The 21,573-nt window shown below is 62.4% G+C and overlaps 1 protein-coding gene across 1 annotated transcript in view; it reads right to left on the bottom strand.

The window, feature by feature from the left end:
- The window catches only part of MEI4 (meiotic double-stranded break formation protein 4), a 45,953-nt gene that overhangs the window by 12,775 nt on the left and 11,605 nt on the right, over nucleotides 1-21,573 (bottom strand). Inside the window, exons 3-4 of the mRNA XM_039914865.1 lie at nucleotides 13,468-13,618; nucleotides 13,083-13,425 (exon numbers count right to left, since the gene is read on the bottom strand). Of these exons, the coding sequence (XP_039770799.1) occupies nucleotides 13,083-13,425; nucleotides 13,468-13,618 (494 nt within the window). The remainder of the gene's footprint in view (nucleotides 1-13,082; nucleotides 13,426-13,467; nucleotides 13,619-21,573) is intronic.

Genomic DNA, 21,573 nt, shown 5'->3' with positions numbered 1-21,573 from the left:
CCAGAGAAGCAGTGTTTAAAGGAAACCAGGGGGTGGTTGACAGAGAAATTCAAAATCCGCTCAGGAGGGAGACACTCCCGTCACCGGCCGTTGCGGCTGGGCACTTGGAAAGCGGACCAAAGGGAGAAGCGGTCCCGATGAACCGACCGACGGGAATTCCGGGGGGAGCCCTCTGCTTCTAACCAACGGGTTCAGCTCTTCGGAAACAGAGAAGAACCTTTTTTTTTTTTTTTTTTTTGGGCCAAAATCAGAGGGTCAAAACATCACGTGGGGAGTCGGACGGATTTCAGAGGAATCGATCGTCTCCTGGGATTTCTTGAGCGCCGACGGCGTTCACGGCGGACTCCGGACCGTGAGCTCCCCGTGGGCGGCGGGAGCGTGTCCGCTGTCGTGCCGGGGGGGCTCAGGACGGTGCTACGCACACGGGGAACGCCCAGTAAATACCCCCGGAAGAACCGTGTCCTTCAGAAGGGAGAATATAACGATCGACGCACGCGTTCCCCGCCCACGGTGACCTTACTACGGTCTAGAGGGGGAGGTGGATTTTCAAATGAATTACGGATACGCGCACAGACGCGGTGGGGCCGGGGGTGGGGTGGACGCCGAGCGCTTCGAGATTCAGCCGCGGCGTGGCCCAGCGGGAGGAGGCCGGGCTTAGGCGTCGGACGTCACGGTCGGTTCTAATCCCGGCTCCGCCGCCCGTCGGCCGCCTGACTCTGGGCAAGTCGCTTCGCTTCTCTGGGCCTCAGTCACCTCATCTGGAAAACGGCGATGAAGACTGTGAGCCCCGCATGGGACCCGCCAATAATGACGACGTCGGTATCTGCTAAGCGCTCGCTACGCGCCGAGCACCCTTCCAAGCGCCGGGGTAGACACGGGGTCGCCGGGCCGTCCCACGTGAGGCTCACGGTTAATCCCCGTTTCACGGGCGAGGTCGCCGAGGCCCAGAGAAGTGAAGCCGACGAGCGGCAGAGCCGGCGTTCGAACTCACGCCCTCGGACCCCCGGGCCCGGGCTCTTCCCACTGGGCCACGCCGCTGCTCCGACTGCCCGACTACCCCGATGACCCCGTATCCCCCCCCCCCCCCGGCGCTCAGAACGGTGCTCGGCACACAGTGGGCGCTTAACGGATACCGACGTCATCGTTATCATCGTCATCGTCGTCAAGCGCACGGGAGACTCGGAAGGGAGAGGCAGTAGGGAAAAGAGGGCTCAGTCAGGGAAGGCCTCTTGGAGGAGACGGGCCTCCGGTAAGGTCCGGACAGTGGGGAGGGTCGCCGTCTGTCGAGCCGTAGAGGCGGAGGGCGTCCCGGGCCGGAGGCAGGATTCACTCGTCCGTTCGTTCGACGGTATTTATCGGGCGCTCACCACGCGCAGGGCACCGTACTGAGCGCTCGGAACGAACAAGTCGGACAGAGACGGTCCCCGCCGTCCGACGGGCCCCCGGTCTGATCGGGGGAGACGAGGACGACGGCGACGGACGGAGTCGAGGGGAAGAACGTCTCGTCGAGACGGAAAGAGGCAGGGCGCGGACGGGAGGCGGCGGCGAGATCGCCGAGAGCCAGATCGGAGGAGCGGGGTGCGCGACGGGAGGGGGGCGAGGTGAGGCAGGACGGGGGCGGGACGATCGAGGGCCTTGGAGCCGCCGGCGGGGCGGCTAGGTTCGCCGCGGAGGCGGACTGGAGTTGCTGGCGGGGGGGCGGGGGGGAGACCCGACCCGAACGTCGCCGTAGGGAAACGATCCCGACCGCAGAGCCGAGTGTGGACCGGAGAGCGAAGGGACAGGAGGCCGGGAGGTCGGCGAGGAGACGGAGGCAGCGGTCGGGGGGGGGGGGGGGACGGGAGAAGGGCAACGTGACGGCGGTTTGGCGGGGTGGGGGGGGGGCGAGGAGAGTGATCTCTTTCAAATCGATGGACCGATGATCGATCCCTCGATAGCACTCGGTGCTAACTGACGACGAAGGGATCCGTCAGGCGATACCTACGCGTCCAACACGGTTCTAGGCCCCGGGGTTGGACGCGAGCTAATCCGGGTTCCGCCCGGATCTCAAATCCGAATCCCCCTTTCACAGACGGGGGAACTGAGGCCCAGAGAAGCGAAACGGCTCGCCCGAGGTCACCCAGCAGACGAGTGGCGGAGTCGGGGTCAGAACCCACGGCCTCCCGACCCGCGGGCCCGGGCTCTATCCGGGCGACAGAGGAAGCCGGTCGGCGGTGTCGACCGAGCGCTCGCCGTGCGCAGACCACTGTAGCGGCTGCTTGGGGGAAGCACAGTAACAGACAGCAGAAGGGACGCATTCCCCGCCCGCGGCGAGCTTACGGGCCAGAGGGTCGGATTTGGGCAGCGGCGACGAGGACGAGGCGACGGGCTCCCGGGACCGTACTAAACGCCGGATCGGGGACAACCCGCGTCCCGCCCGGGGCTCGCGGTCTCGATCCCTGTTTCGCAGACGGGGCCGAGTCAAGCGGGGCCGCCCTTTCTAGAGACGAGCAGATAGTCGGGCGAAGCTATTCGCCGAGCGCTTATTACGTGCGCGGCGCTCTGCCGAGCGCTTGGGGGGGGTCCGGTACAAGCGAGTCGGGAAACACGTCCCCCGCCCCTGACGGGCTAAAGCAGAGGAGAAGGAGAGGGGCGTCTTCGGAACGTGGGTGGCGTGCGCGCCGATTTGGCGAGCGTCCGTTCGCTCAGTCGTATCCGGTGAGCGCTTACGACGCGCACGGCACCGTACTGGGTGCTGGGGAGAGTACAGTGTAGTAACGAGCGGACCCACACGACAAGTTCAGAATCTAGAAGGCGAGCTTACGGTCTCGGCGTTGGGTCGGTTGACGAGTGGGACGAAATCCGTGACCTTTCCATGCTTAAAAGCTTTCAAAATAAAGGCTTTCGAGAGCTCTCTGGGGGTTGTCAGGCCGGGCGCTCCTAACGTGGGCATGCGTTGAGCGCTCACTACGTGCCGAGCGCCGTTCGAAGCGCCGGGGTAGACACGGGGGGACGAGGCCGTCCCACGTGAGGCTCACAGTCACCATCCCCGTTTTCCGGACGAGGGAACGGAGGCGCCGAGGAGGGAAGCGACCGGCCCGCGGTCCCACGGCTGACGGGGGCGGCATTCCAACCCGTGACCTCCGACTCCCGGGCCCGGGCCCTTGCCACTTAGCGAGGGCCTCGTCTACCAGAGCTTATCGGGGAAGAATCGTTTACGGATGGCTTTTTTTGAAAAACGGTAGCCGTTCGGCGCTTACCCCGTGCCAGGCCCCGTACCGGGCGCCGGGGTAGATACGGGCGAATCGGGTTGAGTCCGCAAGGGACTCGGGTCTTAATCCCCACCGCCCAGACGAGGAAACCGAGGCCCAGAGAGCCACGTGACCTGCCCCAGCTCACCCAGCGGACAAGCGGCGGAGCCGGGACCGGAAGCCGGGTCCTTCTGACTCCCGGGCCCGGGCTCCGGCCGCCGGGCCACGCTGCTCCTCTACGCCCCGGAGGTCCCCCCCGAGCCGGATACCGTCGTCGCCGACGAGCTTAACGGGGGCTGCGGATTCTGACGGGGAATCCGCTAGGACCAGGGCGCGGAATAAAAACGGTTCCGCAACCCTCCTGGATAACCAGGGCGCGCCCGGCGGGATGAGAAACCCCACCGGAACCGCCCCGGGGATCGCCCCACTCGTTTTCTGCGAGATCCGCCCTCCTCAGAGCAATTAGAACGCGCTAAAGGTGATGACAGTGATAACGCCGGCATCCGTCCGGCGCTTACTCGGCGCAGAGCGCCGTTCTAAGCGCCGGGGCGGATACAGGGTCATCGGGTCGTCCCGCGGTCCCCGTCCCCATTTTACGGACGAGGGAACTGAGGCCCAGAGAAGCGAAAGCGACTCGCCCGCGGTCACGCAGCAGACGAGCGGCGGAGCCGGGATTCGAAACCCCCGACCCCCGAGCCCGGGCTCTCTCCACTGAGCCCCGCTGCTCCGCAAAATCCAGCCGCTTCTCCTCCGAGAAGCTGTTTTGGAGCTCAGATCCCCTCGACTCCTACAAGCCGTAAAAATTAATTTTCGAAGAGCGTTTACGTCCGTAAAAGAGACCTATATTCCGGGCGATTACATTTCCCTGTCAGGGACACATTTTAGTCATAAATAGTAATGGGATGCCTCTGCTATCTATTTACCCAGATTTAATCAATTGTTAAAAGAAAATGGCAGCGCTAACTAGTTTTAATTAAGCTTGCTTGAATGGCAGATCACTCGGGCGATTTCAGGATGAACCGTTCCGATTTTTAAACAGCTGCCTCCTCCTTCACGGGCTGCCAGCCGGAGATCTTAATCGGGGGGGGACCGGATCCACGGAGGTGTCCGGAGAGAGGCGGATTCTACCGGGATTGAGAATGAGGCGTTCCCTCGGAGGTTTGAAAGGGTGACTGGGATGCACCGGGCGATTCCGGGGGGCGGAACAACGTGGTTGGTTTAACGCGGGGTCCATTTCGGAGGAAAGCGCACGAGCGTCTGTCTCACATTACCATCATCTCTGGCATTCCTTTCGTGCGACTCCCCGTCTTCAAAAGTCAAAACAGTCGTACCTGATGATGATAATAATAATAATAATGACGTTGGCATCCGTTCAGGGCTCGCTATGCGCAGGGCGCCGTTCTAAGCGCCGGGGTGGATACCGGGTCATCGGGTCGCCCCGCGTGAGGCTCCCCGTTTTCCAGATGAGGGAACGGAGGCACCGAGAAGTGAGGTGACTCGCCCGCAGTCAGCTGCCAGGCGGCAGAGCCGGCATTCGAACCCATGACCTCGGACCGCCATCCACTGAGCCACGGGTGCTCATTACGCGCCCCGCGTTGGCACAGAGAAGCGAAGTGACTCGCCCACTGTTTTACTGTACTCTCCCAAGCGCTCAGCACAGCGAGCACTCGACACAGTCGAATGCCCGGAAGAATGAACTCCTCCCCTCGGCCGGGAAGGATTTAATCACTTAATCATCGGCATTTATCGAGCGCCGATAAATCGGGAGACCACTCTTGGGGGAGTTGGTAAAGAACTCCCAGCCCCCTAGACCGTAAATTAACTGCGGGTGGGGAATGTGTCTGCCTCTTGATATCCGGTACCCTCCCGAGCAGTGAGCACGGTGCTCCGCGCCCAGTAAGCGCTCAACGCTCGCGACTGAACGCAAACTGGAAGCGCCTTATCGGACTGGGGAGTCGCGAAAAGCGGGGAAACTTTCAACGGCTTTGAACTCGGGCAAGTCACTTCACTTCTCCGGGCCTCGGTGACCTCCTCTGTAAAACGGGGGTTAAGACGGTGAGCCCCACGTGGGACGACCCGACTCCCCTCTGTCTCCCCCAGCGCCGAGAGCGGTGCTCGGCACGCGGTCAGCGCTTAACAGGTACCCACGTTATCATCATTCTTAGCTTGGATCGACAGCTTTGAATTTTGCCGCTGCCTCGCCCGTAAAACGGAGGCGGAGATAACGGTTTCCCCTCCCGTGGGGACGGCGAGCCCCCCCGGGGGACAGGGGCTGGGCCGATCTGAATATCTTTCACCCGCTCCGGGCCTCGGCACGGTTCTTGGTAGATAAAAGCACACCTCCTCCGAGGGGCCTCCCCCGCCGAGCCCTTCTTTCCCCGTCTCCCCTTCCCCGCTGCGTCGCCCTCTCGTCTGGATTTTTTCATCCGTTCGATGTCATTCATGCGCCCTGCACACAGTAGGCGCTCGACAGATACTACCGAATGAATGAATTCTTACGCTTCATTCTCTCCTCCCTCGGCCCCACGGCACTTACGCGCGTATCTAGGATTCGTAAGTTCAGACTGCCGTCCATCTCCCGCTCTGGACCGTAAATCCGGTACGGCGGGGAACGGGTCTACCGACCCCGGCCCGGCCACCCGTCAGCCGGGTGACCCCGGGCAAGTCGCTTCGCTTCTCCGGGCCTCGGTGACCTCGTCTGTGAAACGGGGATTAAGACCGTGAGCCCCACGTGGGACGACCCGCTCCCCCTGCGACCGCCCCGGCGCTCAGGACAGCGCTCGGCACGCAGCGAGCGCTTAACAGATACCGACGTCATCGTTGTTATCATCACCGTACTCTCCCGAGTGCTCGGCACTGTGCTGCGCGTACGGTAAGCTCTCCATCGACATGACCGGTTGGCGGCGAGCCCTTCAGAAATGATATCATCGTTCTTATCGTTTTCATTGCCTTTCGGGAACCGATACCCGGGACTCTCAAAGATCCGTGCCCGGAGCATTTTTCTACCGTCATCCATCCTCCGAAGGAGTCTGAGCGGCCCGTGATCGCCTTATTCGCGATTCACTTGGCAAATTCGGATTATCGTCCGTCTAACCGGATCTACCTCAGGCAGTTCCGATCCGTTACGTTTCGGCTATCCGCGCTCCAAGCCTCACCGTTCCTCTTCGCCGGATTCCCCTTTTTCATTCCGAGAAAGAATAACTACGTCATCGACCGTTCTGACACCGCCGTCGGACCTCATCTAACTTTCGCGCTTTCCGACTTAAACGGTAGACTTCACCTTCCCCCGCGACGGGATGTTTTTGTCTCATCTAATTTCTCTCCCCCAAACCGCCGCCTTCTCCGAAACCACTCACCCAATCGCTCCCTAGTAAACGGCTAATCGACGGGTCGGCGAACGCTTTCCGTCGGCAAGGCGGTCAACGCTAAGAGCGGTAGAAAGAGCCCGGGCCCGGGAGTCGGGGGGACACGGATTCTAATCCCGGCCCCGCCTCTTGGCCGCCCTGTGACAGGGGGCAGGTCAGTTAACTTCCTCTGTGCCTCAGTTTCCTCGTCGGGAAAATGGGGATTGAGAGAGTGAGCCTCGTGTGGGACGGGGACCGTGCCCCACCCGATCGGCTCGTGAATACCGCTCAGAACGGGGTCTGACACGCAAGTAAGCCCTGGATGAGTACCATAAAAAAAGTGCTTAACCATTCAAAAAAGGGGCTTTCTGTGTGCCGGGGACTGTACTAAGCGCCCGGGGTGGATACGAGCCAGTCCATCGCAGTGAGGGCTTAACAGATACCCAGAGGGTGGAGAAAATCTGGGGCGTGGGGCGAGCTGGCGTGGCGCGGCATTAGGATGGCGCGGGGGGGGGGGGGGGGGGAGGGACTGTAGGGCGACGGGGCTGAAGAGGAAGAACTTCCTGACGCCGCCTTAATTCTCCCTCTTAACCTGCCTCTTCCTCGAGTTCTTCCCAGCCCCCAAAACCCGACTCCGGAGGAAAAGGGCGCGGGATTCCGTTCCGGAGAGCCCAGTCGGGATAGTAACGATAATGTTGGCATTCGTTAAGCGCTTACTACGTGCAGAGCGCCGGTCTAAGCGCCGGGGGAGATCCGGGGTCATCGGGCGGTCCCGCGGGAGGCTCACGGTCGATCCCCGTTTTCCAGATGAGGTCACCGAGGCCCGGAGAAGCGAAGTGACCCGCCCGCGGTCGCCCGGCGGACGAGCGGCAGAGCCGGGAGTCGAACGCATGGCCTCTGACCCCGGAGGCCGGGGCTCCTTCCACCGAGCCCCGCCGCTCCTCCCGACGACGGCACCCGTTAGGCGCCTACTACGCGCCGGGGTAGACACGGGGTAATCGGGTCGGCCCAGGCGGGGCCCATTCCCGTTTTCCAGAGAGAAAACCCCCCCGGGGGCCGGCAAGAGACGAACGAGGGAGAAAGCAGCGTGTCGGCTCTCGCCGCGCAGACGTTCACTTCGGCTTCCGGACAGCGAGCGTCGGAGGTGTTTCCGTCGGGCCTCGAGAGACCCTCGGTCTGGTCGACGCCGGATGACGGTCGGGACCTCATGTGTACACTCTGTATCACGCTATACTATATGTTACATATACTATATATACTATATCATATACACTGTATAATATACACATGTATGCATATATGCCATTTACTACATATGCTACTACATATATGCTATACGCTATATATACACCATATTATAGATACTCTCTCTATACACTCTATATACACTATAGACGTGCTACATACTATAATATATACATACTATATATACATACTATGTATACACTATATACGTGCTATATACTATATGCGAGATATATACCGTATAGTCTACATACACTATGTGGCATATAGAATATACACCACATATGTAGCATGTAGAATATATAGCATACATATATATATATAATATAATACATCTACGTTATCGGTGATATCATCCCCGATTAGACCGTGCGCCCGTCAGAGGGCAGGGACCGTCTCTCTCATCTGTTACCGATCCTGTCCATTCCGAGCGCTCGGTACGGCGCTCTGCGCATAGCAAGCGCTCGATAAATACTACTGAGTGAATGAACGGGACGATTTGCTTCGCGCTCTCTTCGAGCGTGGCCTAGCGGAAAGAGCACGGCCCGAAAGTCAGGAGGAGCCGGGTTCTAACCTCGACTCCTCCACCTGTCCGGTGGGTGGCCGTGGGCGAGTCGCTGCCCTTCTCCGGACCTCGGTTTCCTCATCTGTAAAACGGGGATCGAGACCGTGAGCCCACCGTGGGACGGGGGCTGCGTCCAACCCGATGAGCTCGTATCTACCCCGGCGCTTAATACGGTGCCCGGCACACAGTAAGTGCTTAACGAACATCCCAAGGATTATTAGTAGTATTATTAATGAGCACCGCGCTGAACCCTGGGTTAGATAATAATGACGACGACGACGATGAGGTTGGCATCTGGTAAGCGCTCCCTCCGTGCAGAGCGCCGTCCTGAGCGCCGGGGTAGACCCGGGGGCATCGGGTCGTCCCGCGTGGGGCTCACCGTCTTCGTCCCCGTTGTCCGGATGAGGTCACCGAGGCACCGAGAGGCGAAGCGACCCGCCCACTGTCACACGGCTGACGGGTGGCAGGGCCGGCATTCGGACCCACGATCGGAACGTTAATCGGATCTCTGGCTCACCCGCGGCATATTTTACTCTTAAATCGTTAAACGGGTCCTTAATAATACCCGCCCAGCTCTTTTTTAAAATTCAATTCTCATCCTTACAGACCAAGACGCAGCCGGCGAGGCAGTCCGCCGTCTCACGCGAAACGCGCGGGCCCGGGAGTCGGGCGGACCTGGGTTCGAAACGCAGCGCCTGCCGTGTGACCTCGGGCACGCCACTTCGCTTCCCTGCGCCTCAATCTACCTCGCGCGTAAAGCCGGGGATTGAGACCGTGAGCCCAACGCTGGCGTCCCGCCTCCCCCGATCGGACCGTGCGCCCGTCCAAGGGCGGGGACCGCCTCCGTCCGTTGCCGACCCGTCCGTGCCAAGCGCTTAGTACGGTGCTCTGCGCGTAGTAAGCGCTCGATGAATACTCTTCAGTGAACGAATGGGTGAAAGCGTCCGACCCGATCGGCCTGCGTCTACCCCAGAGCTTAACACGGTGCCCTGCCCACGGTTGACGAATAATAATAATGACGTCCGTAATGATTACGGTGCCGCGCGCCAGACGCCGTTCCAAGCCCCGGGGCGGATCCGGGTTAATCGGGTCGGGCCCAATCCCCGTCCCGCCCGGGGCTCGGTGGCTCACTGGAAAGAGCCCGGGCCCCGGAGTCAGGGGTCACGGGTTGGAACCCCGGCTCGGCCACTGGTCGGCCGTGTGACTCTGGCCGGGTCGCCTCGCCTCTCGGTGCCTCGGTGACCTCACCTGTAAAACGGGGACGAAGACGGTGAGCCCCGCGCGGGACGACCCGATTCCCCCGGGTCTACCCCGGCGCTCAGGACGGTGCTCGGCACACCGCGGGCGCTTAGCAGATACCAGCGTTATCATGATTACCGTTATCGATCTCCATTTTCCAGATGCGGTCACCCCGGAAACTGAAGCGACCTGCCCGAGGTCACCCGGCGGACGGGCGGAGGAATAAAAAAAAAGGCCTCGTCCTCCGGACCGTAAATTCCTCGTGGGCAGGGACTGCGCCGATCACGTCGTCCCGCAGTCTCTCGACCGTTCGGTCCAGTGCTCCGCGCACGGGGAGCGCTCGACGAACACGACTGACCCACCGACGTCCACGGTCCTGATTTATTCCTTCATATCAACGCCCGTCTCCTCCCCTAAACTGAAAGCTCCTTACGGGCAGGGAACGTGTCCGCCCACTCGATCGTTCCACGTCCTCACGGGGCTCAACGGCTATCATTTTTCAAAAGTGACTTTCCTCCCTGCCCGTAACGCCGACGCGACAAGCGAGGCCAACGTCGCGGGGTTCCGAAACTGAACCACGGCCGTCCCGGGAAGCGGCGTGGCCCAGCGGGCAGAGCTCGGGCCCGGGACTCGGGGGACCCGGGTTCTAATCCCGGCGCCGCCCCTCGTCCTCCCCGCGACCCCGGGCAGATCGCTTCGCTTCGCCGCGCCTCAGTCGTCTCATCCGTAAGACGGGTCGGAGACCGCGAGCCCCGCGTGGGACACGGACCGTGTCCGGCCCGATCGGTTCGGTGCCCGGCCCGTGGCGTGCGACAAAATTTAAATAGATATTTGGTGTTCCTGTGTAATTCGAGGGGAGTTTTCTTCGATATGAAAGGCTGAGGTGGAGATGCAGCAAAATGCTCTCGGCGACTCTTTTAAGGCAAGGAGAAGACCAAAAGATGAGGATAAGATATCTCGAAAATGCCAAGTTAGCTGTCGGCTTTCACGTCGTTCAAATTAAATGCGTACAACCCAATGGTCTGAAAGTGAACCTTACAAACATCTCCTCTCAGGAAATTCCATTTTCTGTAGGACCCGTTTAATGCCCAAGTACACCACTTTCCAATACTCATTCAGGTGGAGCAGATTCGTTTACCGTATTAGCCCGATACTCACCACTCCACTCAGCTTCACGCATCCCGAAGAGAAACGCCCAAATGACTTCACGAGAACCAAATCGTCGGAAGACGAGTTCCGAACGCTACCCGGGTTCTTGAAGTATGGGATTTAGTCACGATTTGACCGTGCTTTCCTGGCTCTAGCGGAAATGTAATTGCATTGGTGATATATACGCGCGCGCGCGCGCGCACACACGCATTTTATTTATATATATATATTTATTTATATGTGTGTGTGTGTGTGTGTGTATATGTATAAAATATATGTGTGTATATGTATATATAATTGCGCATACACACAAACACACACATGTTTATTTATTTATATGTGTGCGTGTGTGTATACATATAAAAATATGTGTGTGTATATGTATATACAATTGTGCATACACACAAACACACACACATATATATATTTATTTATATGTGTGTGTGTATATATATATAAATAAATATATATAAAAATATGTGTGTGGACATGTATATATCATTGTGCATACACACAAACACACACATATATATATTTATATATATTTATTTATATATGTGTGTATGTATATATATTATATGTGCGTGTGTATATGTATATATATACAATTGTGCATACACACACATATATTTAAAATATGTGTGTGTGTGTGCGTGTGTACGTGTATATCACCGTGCATACGCACAAACACACACACACACACACTGATAAACCACTATTTCCAAACGCGACGCTTCCCTATTCAAAGATACCCAGTTCCGGGCAGGCTCCAATCCCGGCTCCGCCGCTGGTCTGCCGCGTGACCTCGGGCAAGTCGCTTCGCTCCTCTGGGCCTCGGTTACCTCATCGGGGCAACGGGGATCGAGACCCTAAGTCCCCCGCGGGACCACCCGACGACCCGGGACCCACCCCGGCGCTCACCAATACCGGCATCGTCATGGCCGCGATTATTACCGCAACTTCAACTGTCACCTTATCGTCGTCACGACTCTGACCGCCGCTCTTCGGTCTCCTCGACGGCAAAACGGGGGTGCCACATCACTTCTCCCTCCTGCTCCCGCCCCGACCGGCGCGAATCTACCCCGACGCTTCCGAGGGCTCCGGGCGTACGGACAGCGCTTAACGAATCCCGCCGGAAAAAAAGACGAGCGCGCAGAGAACGCCGACAGCGGATCCGACTAAGGGTCCTTCGACGAGCTCCTTGACTCGAGGGGCGGCGTGGCTCGGCGGGAAGAGCCCGGGCCCGGGAGGCAGAGGTCACGGGTTCGACTGCCGGCTCCGCCGCTCGTCGGCCGCGTGACCGCGGGCCTGTCGCTTCGCTTCTCTGCGCCTCGGTTCCCTCCTCCGGAAAACGGGGATCGGAAGCGCGTGCCCGATGACCCCGTTTCTCCCCCGGCGCTCCCAACGGCGCTCGGCACCCAGTGGGCGCTTAACGGATACCGACGTCGTCATCGGAACGGGGATCGGCCGTGGGCCTCGCGTGGGACGACCCGACGGCCCCCCGCATCTCCCCCGGCGCTTAGAACGGTGCCCCGCGCCTAGTAAGCGCTTAACGGACACCGACATTTCCGTCATCACCGAATCGTTTAACCGAGACCGTCCAGCGCTCTGGGGCCGCAACTCGACCCGGGCACGCGCCGCCCCCCCCCCCCCCCGCGCCCTTCCGGAGCCGCGGGCGCTAACTAGAGAAGCAGCGTGGCTCGGCCCGGGCTCTGGAGTCGGAGGTCGCGGGTTCGAATCCCAGCTCGGCCACTTAATGATAACGATAATGTTGGTATCTGTTAAGCGCTTGCTAGGTGCCGAGCGCCGTTCTAAGCGCTTGGGGGGGGTACGGGGCGGGGGGGGGGGGTCGGGTCGTCCCACGCGGGGCTCGCACCCTTTCGATCCCCATTTCACAGACGAGGGCACCGGGGCCCAGAGAAGCGAAGCGACTCGCCCACGCTCACGCAGCCGACGAGCGGCAGAGCCGAGAGTCGAACCGGTGACCTCCGACTCCGAAGCCCGGGCTCTTTCCGCTGAGCCGCGCTGCCTCTCGACCGTCGGCCGCGCGACTCCGGGCGAGTCGCTTCGCTTCTCGGCGCCGCGGCGACCTCCTCTGGGAAACGGGGACTCGGACCGTGAGCCCCACGTGGGACCACCCGCCCCCCCCGCGTCCACCCCAGCGCTCAGGACGGTGCTCGGCACCCGGCGGGCGCTGGACAGATACCGGCGTCACCGTTAACTCGGGGAAGGTCTCGGCGAGGCCCCGTGGCGCGCGTTTTTTCAACGGGCTTCCCTCGAGTCGCCCGAGCGAGGGAGGCGGCGACTCACCCGGTTGACGGAGCCGTCCCTCAGGATGGTCCGCACGAGGATCTTCTTCAAGTCTTCCAGCTTGGGGCGGCACCTCCGGAGGACCGCGGCCGACAGCTCGGGGTCGTCGACCCAGCGGGTCAGGGCGCCCGTGGCTCCCACCAGGACGCCGGGGAACGGGAAGCCGGGGTCGCCGCCGAAGGCCACCAGGCCGTCCAGGAGGCGAGCCGCGGCCTCGGGGACGGCCGAGGCGTCGCTCCCGCCGGGGTCGGCGTCGGGGCCGTCGGGCTCCGTCCGGTTCTTGAGCTCCAGCAGGTGCTGGAAGAACCGCATGTCGGCGGAGAGGCCCGGGCCCGCCCCGCCGCCGCGCGGGCCGGGCGCGGGGGCCGCCGGCCGGGCCGGGCGCCCGTCCTCCCGGGCTCGGGGATTCCGCGGGAGCGCGGCGGGGCCCGCCGGCGGGTCGCCCCACGTGGAGCAGCCGGAATCTTCCAGCCGGGCCGAGGCCCGCTGAGACGCCGTCGGTTCCTTCGGCGGGAAGGTCCCGGGGAGCAGACGTTCTGAAACGCAGACGGGTGAACGGGTCAGGCGCCTGGGTGGCTGGGAGATTCGGCCCCCTCCCCCCCCCCGCCCCCCCCGGCCCCGGAGGGCCGTCGGACGGATCGGGCCCTCGCCGCGTGCGGGGCGCCGTCCTGAGCGCTGGGGGCGGGGGGACGACGGTGCGACGGGGGCGGCGGGCGGGTTCCCCGCCCGTAACGACGATGACGTCGGCGTCTGTTAAGCGCCCACGATGCGCCCGGCACCGTTCCGAGCGCTGGGGTGGGCGCGGGGGAATCGGGATGTCCCACGTGGGGCTCGCGGTCTTAATCCCCGTTTTCCAGACGAGGTCGCCGAGGCCCCGAGAAGCGAAGCGACTCGCCCACGGTCGCACGGCCGACGAGTGGCAGAGCTGGCATTCGGACTCACGACCTCCGACTCCCGAGGCCCGTGCTCTTTCCACGAGCTCACGGTCTGGGGGGGGGGGGGGGGGGGGGGGGCGGCGACGTGGTGGATGCGTAACGGTAACCTGGGTGTCCGTTAAGCGCTTACTATGCGCGGGGCACCGGTCTAAGCGCCGGGGGAGGTACGGGGTCACGTACATACCGACGGTTCCCTCTCGCTGTTCCGCCGCTGTCGACGCCCGCCCGGTCGTTTCGTTTTGCCGTCCGTCTCCCCCTGCCAGACCGCGAGCCCGCTGCCGGGACGGTCTCCCTCCGCTGCCGCGCCGATGAACGCGACCGGAACGAACGCCGCCGGCGGCGAGCCGAGAGACGGTCGGCCCGGAGGCCGGGGCGCGGGGGCCGGGAGTCAGGAGGTCCCGGGTTCTCACCTCGGCTCCGCCGCCCGCCCGCCGCGCGACCCCGGGGGGGGGGGGGGGCCCGGGCTTCGGAGTCGGAGGTCACGGGTTCGAAGCCCCGCTCGGCCGCTTGCGGGCGGCGTGACCGGGGGCGAGTCGCTTGGCTTCTCTGGGCCTCACTTACCTCATCTGGAAAACGGGGATGGGGACCGTGAGCCCCGCGCGGGACAGGCCGACTCCCCCGGGTCTACCCCAGCGCTCCGCACACGGTAGGCGCTTGACGGACGCCGACGTCGTCACCCTCGGGGCCTCGGCGACCTCATCCGGGAAACGGGGATGCGCCCCGCGGACGAGACGCGGGCCGGGTCCCGCCCGGATAGCTCGGACCCACCCCAGTGCTCAGTACGCAGCAAGAGCTTAACGGACGCCGTAAAACAACGGACGGACACGAAAGGGAGGAGGGAAGAGCCACGGGCCCGAGAACCCGCGCGGAGGAACCATTACGGGAAGCGGCACGGCCTAGGGGACGGAGCGCGGACCCGGGGGTCGGGGGACCCGGGTTCCGATCCCGGAACCGCCACCTATCCGCCGCGGGTCCCGGGCGAGTCACTTCGCTTCTCCGGGCCTCGGTTCCCCCATCCGTAAAACGGGGACTGAGACCGCGAGCCCTGAGGGGGACGGGGACCGTGTCCCATCTGATTATCGGATTATCACGTGGGAGCAGGGAACGCGCCTGTGATCAAGCGGTCCCCCCGTGAGGCTCACGGTCTTAACCCCCATTTTTGCCAGACGAGGCGACCGAGGCGCAGAGGAGGAAGCGACCTGCCCGAGGTCACCCGGCCGACAAGTGGCGGAGTCGGGACCAGAACCCACGACCTCCGCCCCCCCCCAAGCCCGCGCTCTCTCCGCTGAAGCCGGGCCAGTACGGCGTTTCGCCCACGGCCGAGGCTCGATACGTGAGACCGGACGAACGCGGGGCTTCCCGCGCCGAGGAGATCGCCTCGAGCCCCAAACTCCGCAGCCGGGCCGGGAAAGCCGCTCGGTCCGACGCCCGGCCGACGCCGCGGCGGTCGCCGATTCGCTCGAGACGATCTCGGCGAAAACCCAGGGGCCCAGGCGGCGCGACGCGGCCGGGTCACGGGGCCGTTTGACCATACGCGGGAGGAAAATCCCCGGAAAGGCTTAGTCTCGCAGAGGAGAAGAAAGAGAAGCAGCAACCTCTCCCTCCGGAGGGCCGCGGCCCGTAGGGAGCGGCTGCCCCGCGGGAGACCTGACCCCGGGCGCATCGGGCGGGCCGGAGAAGCCCCCGGGAGGAGGAGGGAGAGGAGCCGAGGCCCGCGGAGGGCCGAAGACCCGACCCGAATCATCGCCCGGCCCCGGCCCCTTCCCCCGTTTTGCCCCGTCTCCCCTCACACCTCCCGCTCATTTAAGCCCAGGAGAAGCTGTCAGTCGTCTACGGGGGCGCCTCCGCGACCCCGACCGAGTCCCGCGACCTCCCTCGTACGTGCGCAGGGAGGGGAGGAGTCCGACCCTCTGCCGGGGTCGGGACGGAGGCAGGGGATCGCGGAGGGAGCGAAGGAGGGGCGGGGAGGGAGGAGGGGCGGAGGGGCGGGCGGAGAGGGCGAGTACTGGGCAAATGACCCGGCGCGGTCCCGTACACGGCTGGGAACCGGAGTAATCGGCGGTATTTACTGAGCGCTTACTGCGAGCTGAGCACCGGACTGAGCGCCTGGGGGAACAGAGTACAACAGAAACGGTAGGCGCGATCCCTCCCTTCAAGAAACTCACCGTCTAATAACGTCGGTGTCCGTCAAGCGCTCACCGCGTGCCGAGCGCCGTTCTTAGCGCCGGGGTGGATACGGGGTCACCGGGTCGCCCCCCGCGGGGCTCGCGGTCAACCCCCACCCTACAGATGAGGGAACCGAGGCCCAGAGAAGCGGAGCGACTCGCCCACGGTCGCGCGGCCGACGAGCGGCAGGGCCGGGAGTCGGACCCGTGACCTCCGACTCCGGGGCCCGGGCTCCTTCCACTGAGCCGCGCCGCGCGGTCCCGTACACGGCTGGGAAACGTAATCATCGGCGGTATTTACTGAGCGCTTACTACGAGCTGAGCGTCGGATTCAGGGCCTGGGGGAACGGAGTACAGTGGTCACGGTACGCGCGATCCCTCCCTTCAAGAAACTCACCGTCCAGCGACTAGGTCTGGTGTTTTTGGTTTTGCTGTCCGTCTCCCCCGCTGAGACCGTGAGCCCATCCCTGGGCGGGGATCGTCTCCATCCGTTGCCCAATTGCACGTTCATTCATTCATTCAACAGTATTTATCGAGCGCTCACCGCGCGCAGAGCGCCGTGCTAAGCGCCGGGAACCGGCGACGGGTAGAGACGGTCCCCGCCCTCTGACGGGCTCCCGGTCTGATCGGGGGAGACGGACGGACGTGAACGACGGCGGCAGACGGAGTCGAGGGGAGGAGCGTCTCGCCGAAACGACAGCGAACGAACGGAATCGAGGTGACGGACATCTCGTTAACAGCACAAATAGGGCGATGAAGATATACGACGACGCCGGCGTCCGTCAGGCGCCCGCTACGTGCCGAGCCCCGTTCTAAGCGCCGGGGGAGACGCGGGGGAATCGGGTCGTCCCGCGTCTCCGTCCCCGTTTTCCAGACGGGGGAACCGAGGCCCCGGGAAGTGAAGCGACCCGCCCAAAGTCACCCGGCCGACAAGGGGCCCGGGATTCGAGCCCGTGACCCCGGGCTCCGAAGCCCGGCCTCTTTCCGCCGGGCGTTTGACGGGCATTTCACCTTTCCCCAAAAACCCTCCCCAAACCCCAAAACGTGATAATCACCCCGACCGGGAAGGCCAACGGAAGGCACTTACTGGTAGATTTCGGCCGCTTAAGATAGCGTTCATGCCATCTGGTGGTCGAACGGCTCCTCCCGACGTCGGCTGACGTGAGCGCCGGCATACTCCCCCGTAATCATTCACACTCTTCATCGTTCCTCCTCGTCTTCTGGGTCTTTCCCCCCTAACTACAGACTTTCCCTCCGAAGCGACCGCTTACCGTTCTAGCGAGCACCTTCCAGAAACCGGCCGGCGGGGAACGTGCCCACCGACGCTGTCGTAGCGTTACCCGCCCCCCCCGCCCAAGGTGTCTAGCACAGAGCTCCGCCCGCGGCACGTGCCGTATTGACGATCCTCTCTTGCCTTAACGGGCGGGGCGCCTCCCGACGGCGGCCGCGCCGGGAAACGAGAAACGGGAGCTTCGAAGGGCCGGGACGGACTCGTCCCGCGAGCCGCATCCCGATCCCCGGGGATCCGGTCATCGTTATTATCGTCGCGGTATCCGCTGAGCGCTCACCGGGGGCCCAGCGCTCGGGTGGCCACGAGCAGATCGGGTCCCCGGCCCAAGCGGGGCTCGCGGCCCCAATCCCCATTTTACAGACGAGGGACGCGGGGCTCAGAGAAGCGGAGCGACCCGAGCGAGGTCGCCCAGCAGACGAGGGGCGGAGCCGGAACCAGAACCCACGACCTTCTGACTCCCAGGCCCCGGGCTGCTGTCCGGCGCCACGCCGCTTCCGGTGAGCGCCGCGTAGCTCGGGGGGCCGCACGCCGATTCCCGGGCGCGCGCCTTACTATCATCACGACGGTGTTCGTCCGTATCGTTCGGTAGTATCCGTTCGAGCGCTTGCCGGCGTGCAGAGCACCGCACTAAGCGCTCGGAACGGACAGGTCGGTAGCAGATAGAGACGGCCCCCCGCCCTCTGACGGGCGCACGGTCCCGGTCGGGGGAGACCGATCGGGGAGACGGTGCCGGGGGGATGGGACGGGAGAGGGGGAGGAGCGGAGGGAGGGGGGGGGAGGAGAGGGTTGAGCCGCGGAGCAGAGGGAAAAGGGGAGCTCGGTCTGGGGCGTTCGTTGAGCGCTTACGAGGGGCCGAGCGCCCAGCCAAGCCCCGGGATGGACGCCAGCAGATGGGGTCGGACGCGGCGCCGATCCCCGTCTCACAGACGGGGGAAGCGAGGTTGTCGCCTCGGCACGGCGTCCTCGCGGCGGTCCTCGCCGGGGCCGCCGCACGACGTCGCCGGGGGACGGAACGGGAGAAAACGGGGAGCGTCGGGCCGCTTCCCCACGGGTGCCTGGCATCTCCTTTGCCCGGCAGGAAATTCCCAGTAACGATAATGACCGTGCGCTAAGCGCTTACTACGCGCCGGGCGCCACGCTAGGCGTCGGGGTCGACGCAGGGTGATCGAGTCGCCCCACGTGGGGCTCACGCTTTTATCCCCTCTTTTCCAGGTGAGGCGCAGAGAAGTGAAGTGACCCGCTCACCGTCCCGGGGCGGGCGACGGGCAGAGGCGGGATCAGAACCCACGTCCTCTGACTCGGCACCGTACCCGTCCGCTCGACCGCGTATATCTTCATCACCCTATTCGTTCTGTTGACGAGATGTCCATCGCCTTGATTCTATTTATCTGCTGTCGTTTTAATGAGACGCTCTTCCCCTCGATCCCATCCGTCGCCACGGTCGGACCGTGAGCCCGTCGGGGGGGCGGGGACCGTCTCCGTCCGTCGCCGTCCTGTCCATTCCAAGCGTTTGGTACGGTGCTCCGCCCACAGTAAGCGCTCGATAGATTCGAACGAACGAACGAACGAACGACTCCCGGGCCTGCGCTCTTTCCACTGAGCCGCGCCGCTTGCCCGGAGGAGTCTTCGCTCTTAAGGGCGGCACTCTGGGGGAGGATGACGACGATGCCGGTCGTGACCGAGACATTACGGAGGAGTTTTTTGCCCCCCCCCCCCCCCCGCCCCCCGGAGTTGATGGTCCTTGGTGCTCCGCCCGCAGTACATAGAATAGAAATGGTGGTATCTGTTAAGCGCTTACTATGTGTCCAGCACTGTTCTGGGCGCTGGGGGATACAGGGTGATCGGGCTGTCCCACGTGGGGCTCGCGGTCTTAATCCCCATTTTACAGATGAGGTCGCTGAGGCCCAGAGAAGTGAAGTGACTCCCGAGCCCGGGCTCTTGACCACCCTTAAGAGCAAAAACTCCTCCAGGCAAAGGACCGTCAACTCCGGGGGCGAAAAGTACTCCTCCATAACGTCTCGGTCACGATCGACATCGTCGTCGTCGAGAAGCGGGGCGGCCCGGTGGCAAGAGCCCGGGCCCGGACGTCAGAGAGCCTGGGCTTTCATCCCGGCTCCACCGCCCGCCTGCTGGGTGACCTCGGATGAGTCACTCACCTTCTCCGTGCCTCGGGTCCCCCCCGGGCCGTAAGCTCGGCGGGGGGGAAGGGAAGGTGCCTACCGGCTGTCGTGGCCTCCCGTGCATCCGCTACGGTGCCGGGCACCCGGTAGGTGCTCAGTCGGTCGATTCCCTCATCTGTAAGATCAGGATCGTCTCCCCCGATGAGACCGTGCGCCCGGCCAAGGGCGGGGACCGTCTCTATCTGTTACCGATCTGTCCATTCCAAGCGCTTAGTACGGTGCTCCGCACATAGTAAGCGCTCGAAAAAGACTATGGAATGAACGAAGGCATGACTCAATACCCGCTCTCCGTCCTATAACGGGACCCCGCGCCTCAGCGCCCCGCAGAGTGCTCGGCGCGCTGCAGGCGCTTCACGGACCCCCCGATTATCGTCATCACCGTTGTCGTCCCGACGGATTTCCCCTCTGACAACTTATTGAAAGAGGAACTCTTTCTCGTTCGAATGACGCGGGGCCGGTTTGCGAAACGGTTCCTCGCAGATGCAAGGAGAGCCGATTCGGAAGAAATTTCATTCGGCGGTATTTATTGAGCGCTTACTACGTGCGGAGCACCGTACTAAGCGCTTGGAATGGACAAGTCAAATCGCTCGTGACTTTCTGCCCCCCAGATACGTGCCTCTCTCCTCCCATCTGCCGATGACCTGACCGCTCACTGGAGGTCGGGGAACCGAAAACATCTTCGGCGTTATAAACGGAAACGGCCTGTACGTGAACTGAATCTGCCCGGTTTCATCGCGCTTTCCATACCTGCGGAGAACCCGTCGCTTTATTTCGAGATCGAACGTACTCCTCCGTGTGCGGTTTCATGATTATTTGTACAAATCGTTGCATAAACATAAGGCGCGTAAATTGAAACATCCACCCCTTTCAGGGAAATAAGTAGATGCTGCTAGATCGTAAAATCCTCGCGGGGAGGAATTCCGTCTGCTAATCTTACTGTAATTTCCCGAGCGCTCTACTTAATCCGGCACGCCTTCAATAAATACTGTGGACCGACCGATCGGTTACTGTCACCTGACAGAAACCGGGCGCGTGAACCATAAAATTAAATGAAAAATGGGTCCGAGAAAACTGCCACATCCTTTCGCGTGGCCCTATTTTACGTTTTTATTCATCTTCTCTCCTCGGGCTCTCTGAATTCGGTCTCTCCAACGGGACCACGTAAACACGACTGGCCATTTCCAACAACCCGGGCAGGGGACGCGGCTGCTTATTCTGCGCTACTGGACTCTCCCGAGCGCTTAGCACATGGCTCTGCACAGAGTAAGCGCTCGATGAATACCAACGATCGATGGATCGAGCCTCTGAATATGAAAAACATGCTTATGGAATTCACGCATTCGCTCGATCGTATTTACCGAGCGCTTACCGCGTGCAGAGCACCGTACTGAGCGCTTGGGAGAGTACGATACAAAGCATTCTGAAAACCGCAAAACATGTTCCGCCGAATTTGAAAGAGTTTCACATTTGCCATTCAGGTGCTAGAAGAGATTTAAAAATCCGTTAAATAGGGAAAAACGAATCAACCGTACCCGCAGAGCGCTTACCGTGTGCGGAGCACGGCGCGCGGGAGCCTACGGAGTAACGGAGCCGGGAGGAACGTTCCCCGCCCGCGGCGAGTGTCATTCATCACCCAGATCTATCTACCGAGCACTCAGCGTTTGGACCGAGCGCTCGGGAACGTACGATCCGACGATAAAAGGACGCATTCCCTTCCCACAGTGAATTTACCGTCTCGGGGGGAGACAAGACGACTACTAAATGACAGACAACGGGCACAAGTGCCGCGGGGCCGGGAACGGGGGAGGAACAAAGAGGGGAATTCAGGGTGACGCAGGAGGGAAAAGAGGAAAGGAGGTCAGGGAAGGCCTCCCGGGCGAGCCGGGTCCTCGGTCAGGCTTTGAACGGGAAGGGAGCGGC

This window comes from Ornithorhynchus anatinus, chromosome 19 (genome assembly GCF_004115215.2).
Source record: "Ornithorhynchus anatinus isolate Pmale09 chromosome 19, mOrnAna1.pri.v4, whole genome shotgun sequence".
Taxonomy (NCBI): Eukaryota; Metazoa; Chordata; class Mammalia; order Monotremata; family Ornithorhynchidae; genus Ornithorhynchus; species Ornithorhynchus anatinus.
Note: the sequence above shows the minus strand (reverse complement) of the source record. Positions and strands in the feature narration are given on the sequence as shown.